The following is a 7,599-nucleotide window of genomic DNA, read 5'->3' as shown; positions in this document are numbered from 1 at the left end:
TCAGCAAGAACAAGAGTTTTTAGATACATTGTATCTATTTTTATGTTACCTCAGTCAAAGTCTCCAGATACCTATTGCAATCGCCTTTTGTCCGTCATCTGTCCATTAATAATTTCTCAATAATCAGAAGGCCAATGATAATGATATTGGGCCGGTAGCATGCTGGAATGAAGGGCTACACGTACATAGTTTGTGCAAATGAATGACCTTGATCTTTCAAGGTCACAGGTGTCCAATGTGTTTAAATCTTTAAACAACTTCTTTTCAATAATTAAGAAGCACAGGGTCATGATATTAAGCAAGTACCATGCTAGGTTTGTTCAAATAAATGACCTTGACCTTCTTTCGAAGCAAAGTATCATCTATCAATGTACACATCAGAGCTCAGGTAACAGTTAAAGCCCCTGGGCCTCTTGTCCTAGTAAATGTAAGTCACAAAAATACCATGGCATATTCTAAAGGAATACTCATTGTTTTTACGGGGAACCGATCCCTAGACAAGTCTATATCGCCATCAGGTTGCCGCAGTTCTGCTTTGCTTCTCATTTGTTGGTGACACGTTTCATTCATTCCAGGTGACTTCGGTAACAGTTTCAAATGGATGCAAGTACTACGTATATCTATCTTTCCAGCAACTCAACAGTGATTTAGTCATAAAATTGAAAGCTGTTTTGTATCCATAGCAACCTTAGACATTTCCTTAAACTTTGTTTTAGGATATGGTTCATTTGTGTTTTTGGTACTAGGGGTCGATGATGATGATGATGATGATGATGATGATGTCAGAAAACAAATTACTTTTCAGTTTTTAAAAATAAATTTGAGAAATGATTAATATTAATTCAACAACAAATTCTTTATTTAGTTGAAACAATTGTATTCAATAATTCAGCATGGTAAACAGAATATTTCGATATAGTTTTATTCAGTTGAAAAATCATGTCGCTTATTTCCTTTACACTGTCTTACTGGTGAAACATTTTTTTAAACTTCTCTTCATATCCTTCGAGGTACATTGTTTCTCCAGATATCTTTGCATTGGCAAACTTTTAACGGGGGTTAACTAATAGAAATAGAAATATACAAAATAAAATATACTAATTCGATCGTGTCGAAATCACAGCAAGATACACACCATAATCACTTTAAAATTGACGTGATGCTTTCAGTCAGATTTTGCCGTGAGCTTGTACCGTTGTATGGACATGTCAATTTCTATGTTAGAGCATTTATTATGGCATGTAACGGAAGACTGGATAAGAAAATGTTAGATGCAGAGTTTAATTCAAATCGGCCTACCACTTTCTCTAAGTCCTTACGCACGTCAAAAGGATTAAAAAAAAATCGCACATGTTCGTCTTGGAGCCGACTCAAATAACATCGTCAAATATGCTTCATCGAAAATGGCATTAGACTGTTGCAACGTGCATTTATCATGTCTACACATAACCCTACCCTATATTGATCTATTGTTAAAGTAAACGCACAGGCGTCTGTTTCTGGCTAGTATTAATAGAAAAAAATATTAGCCTCTACTCCTACTGTTGATATTAACCCCTTACTTATAGTAGGGGCTAATATTTCCATCTATCAATGCTTACCAGAAGCAGATGCCTGTGGTATAAGCAGATAGTTTCTAAACGTTCCACTCAAAAAATATATCAATGAGAATCTTTGAGCTGCAATTTGACAAACACTTCTATTGCAACGGTGCCAGACCACATGCATTTATAGTTTTATGGTAATCGTATGGACGGCTATTTTAGGATAAATTGCCAACTAGAGGATAACGCACAATTAGCCCTTTCAAATGTTTGGCATCGAAACTTTGTTTATATGATTACTTGGTGAATTAAATATTTCTGACATATTTAATGTTATATCATAATTTAGAAATAATTAAATATATATGTCTAGTACATGTATATCTATAATTTTACTGTACCGAGTTTTCAAACTCCTCCGCAACACTTTTCCGAAATTTTCATTTTAAAACGTTTGCAAAGCAGGATACACTCGCTACGGAATTTCTCATCCATGAAACAGTACACAAACGGATTAAATATATGATTCAAAAGCTGACATCTTGCCAACATGACTGATAACCACAAAATATTCTCTTCCATGTAATTCATAGCCGACGAACTGATACCCTCAATCGTCTGGAGCAGAAGCAAAGGAAATGCGGACAAACAAGACAGAATCGACGCTACAAGAAACATCAGAGTTATTCTGACGCTTTTGTTGTATCGTTTCCTTCTCAAATCGTCCGCCATTTTTAACTTCATAGTTTTCTTCTTTTTATTTTTATGCTTCTTCATGATAATTCCCTTAGGTTTGTGCTTCTGATTGGCTAGTATGATGTGTGACGTGTCTTCGGTGCTCGTTATCTTATTGTTGTGATCAACTGAAGTAGTTTCACTTTTGTCTAATTGGTCTGACTCGATGTCCACAACTTCATGCGAGGACGTTTCTTCATTAACCTGTTCTTCAGGCGTACATTGAGTCTTTGAAGCAGTAGTGGTGTCCCCGGTAGTTTCATTTGCCACAGATGGAATAACGGCTGATTTTGGAGAATGCTTTTTCAGTTCGTTTCTTCTTTTCATCAGTTCTCGACCAACAAGTGTATAAATAGTCCCACAGATGACCAACGAAACTAAAAGAAGAAGCAAGCATAAAACATAGTATCCCTTTGTGAGCGTGGAGGATTTGTCGATCACGTCGCACTGGTAACCAGTAACATTTGCACCCTCGACTTGAACAAGGACGATTCCATGTATCCAAATACCGGGCGAGGAAATGAAAACACACGAAATCCCAAGGACTAGGCAAATTATTTTTGATTCGTTCAGAGTGATCTGGTGTGCAAAGGGTTTGCACGACCGGCGATATCTCTCTATCGCAATGAAACTCAACATCATATAGGAGAAGCTTAGAATGTAGAAGTGGAACGTTTCAAACAAAATGCACGGTACGCCATGGCGATACGTGTAACGAAATCTCTCCTCAGCAATATAGGCTGGTACGTCTATGGTACAACTGGATAAGTCGATTGCAGCAAGAGTCAGAATACAAATCCGGTATGTCGACGGTTTATATCTGATGAAGTAGATAACCAAAACCGTCACATTTCCTATCGTCCCAACGACGAAGATAAACGCCATCATGAATAGTGAAAGGTATGAAGTTTTCCAAGTAGGCTTTCTCCTCTGCTTCCATAAGGAACTCATCTGAGCCCACGGCTAAGGAACTGGTATTCATATCTTCGTTGTTGTTATGCCGGTGCAGTCAGTTTTCTTTTGAAAATCGTTACATGTCTACACCAAGATCTTCTTGTGATGAAATGTAAATTTAAAATGTATATACAGTGTATATCCAAGGGAAATATCAATGATTTCCTCTGGGTGATTAATAATCCGATACGTGACTTCCGTTAAGTAGCATATATATATGGGAAAGGAAACCATTGTATTCCTATTTATCAGATATATCCGTTTTGAAACTTATATAAGTTGTATGTTATAAGAGTTGGCTGGTTTTCACTATCACCTTTTGTCTTTGTCCGTATACACGTACAATGAAATATAGAATTGTTATTTTTTTATATAGTTTCAGACGAGTTGAAATTATTTTTCTTAAGATGTAACACTGGTAAATACTAGTGCAATATACAAAATTAACTTTTCCTGTAAGGAGAACTTCTCTTTAGCTCCATCAGATGAGCGTAAGACTAGTAAACTAGAGGTCCTGGGTTCGAACCCCAGCGGGGGCAGTGCTTTTTGTAATTTGATTAATCATTGATTAATTCACTTAACAAAATATTGATAAAACATGCCCTACTTGTACTACTTGGAATCAGTAGATCTAAGAATCTGAAAAATGAAAAACGTTTTGTGAATGAAAATAAAACTAGTAAGTGTTAAACAAGGACGTTTTCAATATCAAGTGCAAGATATGTGTATGCCTGTGAAAGTCCGAGAAGTATTATTATAACTGGTTATATATAGCATCTTCACATTTACCGGGATTGTACAACAGACATACAAACCAGTGAAAAGTACATTTACTAAAAACATATGTACACATACATTTTTTATATTAAAAAAAACCGCATGTATGTACACAGGAAATACTATATACATGTAGTGAATAGAAAACTGCATCAAACAGCTGTTTCGTCCATCTATGACTCTTTAGTAATGCTGGGGAAGGGGGCGGGGTAGGCGTAAGTGTGAAAAAACACTGAGAGACAAGTTTGAAAATTCAGATAGGGCTAAACAATCTATATGTACAGGTGTATAGTAAATTTTCACTAATGAATTCAAAAGAAAATGCAATTCTAAACCAGTGGTCCTTTTCGATGATCTTTTTGAAAATGTCAAGTTCTTTCTATAGGAATTTATGTAAGGATGCATTGTATGTAGATCTATATGATCGGTAACCGAGCCTCGATGTAATTAAGATTTCTTATTAAAATTATATTACAAGTAGGTTTCTCTGTAAAATTTATAAAGAAAGACAGCAAAATGATCTAAATATTTTACTTGTACTGTGAACGATATATTTTTTTGCTCTCGTTCATGCAAGTTTTTGTCTCGTTTGTCCGAATTTTTTCTCGTTTATACGACTTTTTATTCCGGTCATGCGACTTTTGTCTTGTTCGTACGAGTTTTGTCTCGTTTATGTACGTATATCGTCTAGTTTGTTGCTGATTTTTCTGTACACTGAGCGATCAACAAGCAGACATAACTGCTATTAAAATTGACCTTCACGCATTGTTAAGTGGATATGGGTAACACAACTATAATTATTCATTTATCTGCATGACATGTCAAAAAACCTATGAATATTACTTAACTTCTCTACAAGTAAGATATATACTTGGATTTAGTTTGTACCGTGTAAACCCTAGGTTTAAAGCCTGCTAATTAAATCAATTATAAATGTGATTCGAACATAGAGCCTATCCTTTTTATGTAGCGTGTTAAGTTAATAATCCTCTGGTTGTCGACATTCAATGTATAACAAAATTAGTGGCAGATTTTTACGGCTTAACTTATGTCAACAGTTTAACTAATACGACTTTGTTTGACCCTTGGTTCAAATATGGTTGGTGCTATATGAGGTCTCGGGGTCCAGGTATAGCTCATATGGTTAGAGCGTCCGTCTAGAATTCTGAGGTCCCGGTGTCAAATCAGACTTGTATATCCCAAACAATACTTTAAAAGTATCCCTATATATATATAGTATTTGTAACACTCCCTACTCCCTGAAGGGCACTTGCCTAACAACAGCGAAATTATATCATTAGGTACTTTGCTCACTGTCAATGTCGTCAACCCTTGCACAACAACCGAGAAAATAGGCGATGTTCTTCTTACAACCAACTCTCGTCATTCAACTGAAAATAAAAGGAGCTAATAACAACTATTCCAAAAACAGCAAAAGAGTACAAGAAACAAACTCTGTGGAAAATAAGTAAACAGATCAACAGCTGAAATTAAAAAAAAACTTCAGACAAAAAGAAATATCACTTAAAAAGTGGAAAGATGAATTGAAACATCGTGAATTAAGAAATTGTAAACATGAAAAGTTATATAGAAAATCTAGAATCCAGAAACAGCGAATTGAAAGAAAATCCACCAGAATTCTAGAAAGGCGTGTCATCATATCGTAAGATACAGATACTTCAAATTACAACTCTGAAAATCATTTCTCGAATCCTCAAAATTAAAATCTTCCAAATAACCATCTGTATAAATATATATCTTCTCACATACAATGACCAATTATTAACTGATATCAATATTATTTGAAACAATATATGTTTGTTTTCGGTTCCAATGACGAAAATGAAGAAACCAAAGAAACCAGGGATGTGTTCAGGAATATTAGGTAACATTACTACTTTGACTAAATCAATCATTACATCATTAATATGACACGAGACAGAAATGTTAAGTAGCTTACTGAATTGTTGAATATATTACAATATTATTAAAAAATACTGGTTCACATATGGTGAAAATATGTACCCGGCATTAAATACGATAAAATACAAAATTAGGCGCCATTATCATAAATCCAAAAACAACTAAAATATGAATGATTTTTTAAATTTTAATTGGGCTGGGAAAATGTAGTGATCACCTTTGTTTAAAAAAGATAATCTGTATTCAGATATGAAACTAACGACTGTTTTTATCGGTCTTTCGAGTTGTAATTGATTCTAAGAAAGATACAATATGTCTTGTTTTATAAGCTAAACTGCCACTGACCAGACGACCAAGATCAGTCGATCGGAGACAAAAGGACAATGGTAAGAAAAAACGGAAATGTCCGTTCTGTCTGATTAATGTTGTCCATCTTCCACGCCATCTCGGAGAACAACACTCGCTGGGAGAGTTTGAAATAACCAAGAGATTACAAAGTGAAACTTTGCAAAGGATCGCCCAATCAAGGAATGCTTCCGACGAGTGCAGAATATTAGACGACACCTGGTGACTGTTCACAACATCACAAACACTGGCAAATTAAACGCTATAGTGGTAGAGGTAATTATTCTAAAGAGGTCCTAAAATTCCAGGCTAGTGGTTAGAATCCCTTTATACGGTTATATGTATTCTTTACAGCCCACCAGATTCATGTTATCAAAGTCATATATAGTGACCATATATTAGGCATATAAATTGACCGTCGATGAATTTGCTTGTGATTAGAATCGTTTTCCTTTACATCTTTCCACACTCTCATGTTAAAGGTGTCCCATAATGTTCGACATGATTTCATTCGTTAATACCAATGTTCCAGGAAATTGCATGTCGACGACGTATGAATAATTACATTAGAAGTTAGAATGATATTATTGCTATTTTTTTTAATTTGATAAGTAATTAGTTTCTTCCTGTTTCCTGTTTCAGAGGAGGGCGGTATCAAGAACCGATAATAGTGATGATGATGTCAAGGATTTAGCTGTTGAAGAAAAGGTAATTGTAAATGATTCCAAATATGTAGCGATCTATCTATTTATCATATCGACTCTTGTTATATTGTAAGAGTTAATCTCCTTTATACCCATTCAGATTAATGTTATTTATGTCATATGTTATAGGTGTCGCATAATTGGTTTCTTTCTATTTACTTAATTGAACAGATTGAACAAAAAGTAATTGTAAGGAACTCTAAAAAGGACTTTACTTTAAAAGCAGACAGTTTTACTTATGCAACCGAGTGTTACGTCTGTGACATAAACTTACTCTATTAAGGGGACGTTACTCTAAACGCAAGCATTTCTACCTGTGTAACTTAGTGTTACATTTGCAACATAAACTTACGGTTAGGTGTAAATAGTAATAACGCTTACTGTCTTAAGGGGGCGTTACACTAAACGCAAGCATTTCTACCTAACCTAGTGTTACATTTGTAACATATACTTACGATTAGGTAGAAAGACGATTAGGTAGAAAGAGAGATAACTTGTCCTATAAGGGATTTTACTTAGGAAGGCATCTTCTGACAGGATTATGTCCTAAAAGATAATAAAATAGGACATTAATTTGGAGTTATAGCGAAATAGCAACCATATATGATTAGAGTAAG

The 7,599-nt window shown here is 34.8% G+C and overlaps 1 protein-coding gene across 1 annotated transcript; it reads right to left on the bottom strand.

Annotated features, from left to right (window-relative positions):
- Positions 1 to 1,952: 1,952 nt before the first annotated feature.
- LOC117336609 lies at positions 1,953 to 3,164 on the bottom strand. The gene has a single exon (XM_033897221.1). The coding sequence runs from the start codon at positions 3,162 to 3,164 to the stop codon at positions 1,953 to 1,955; it is 1,212 nt and encodes a 403-aa protein (XP_033753112.1).
- Between the last annotated feature and the right edge of the window lie 4,435 nt (positions 3,165 to 7,599).

Source organism: Pecten maximus, chromosome 10 (genome assembly GCF_902652985.1).
Source record: "Pecten maximus chromosome 10, xPecMax1.1, whole genome shotgun sequence".
Lineage (NCBI taxonomy): Eukaryota > Metazoa > Mollusca > Bivalvia > Pectinida > Pectinidae > Pecten > Pecten maximus.
Note: the sequence above shows the minus strand (reverse complement) of the source record. Positions and strands in the feature narration are given on the sequence as shown.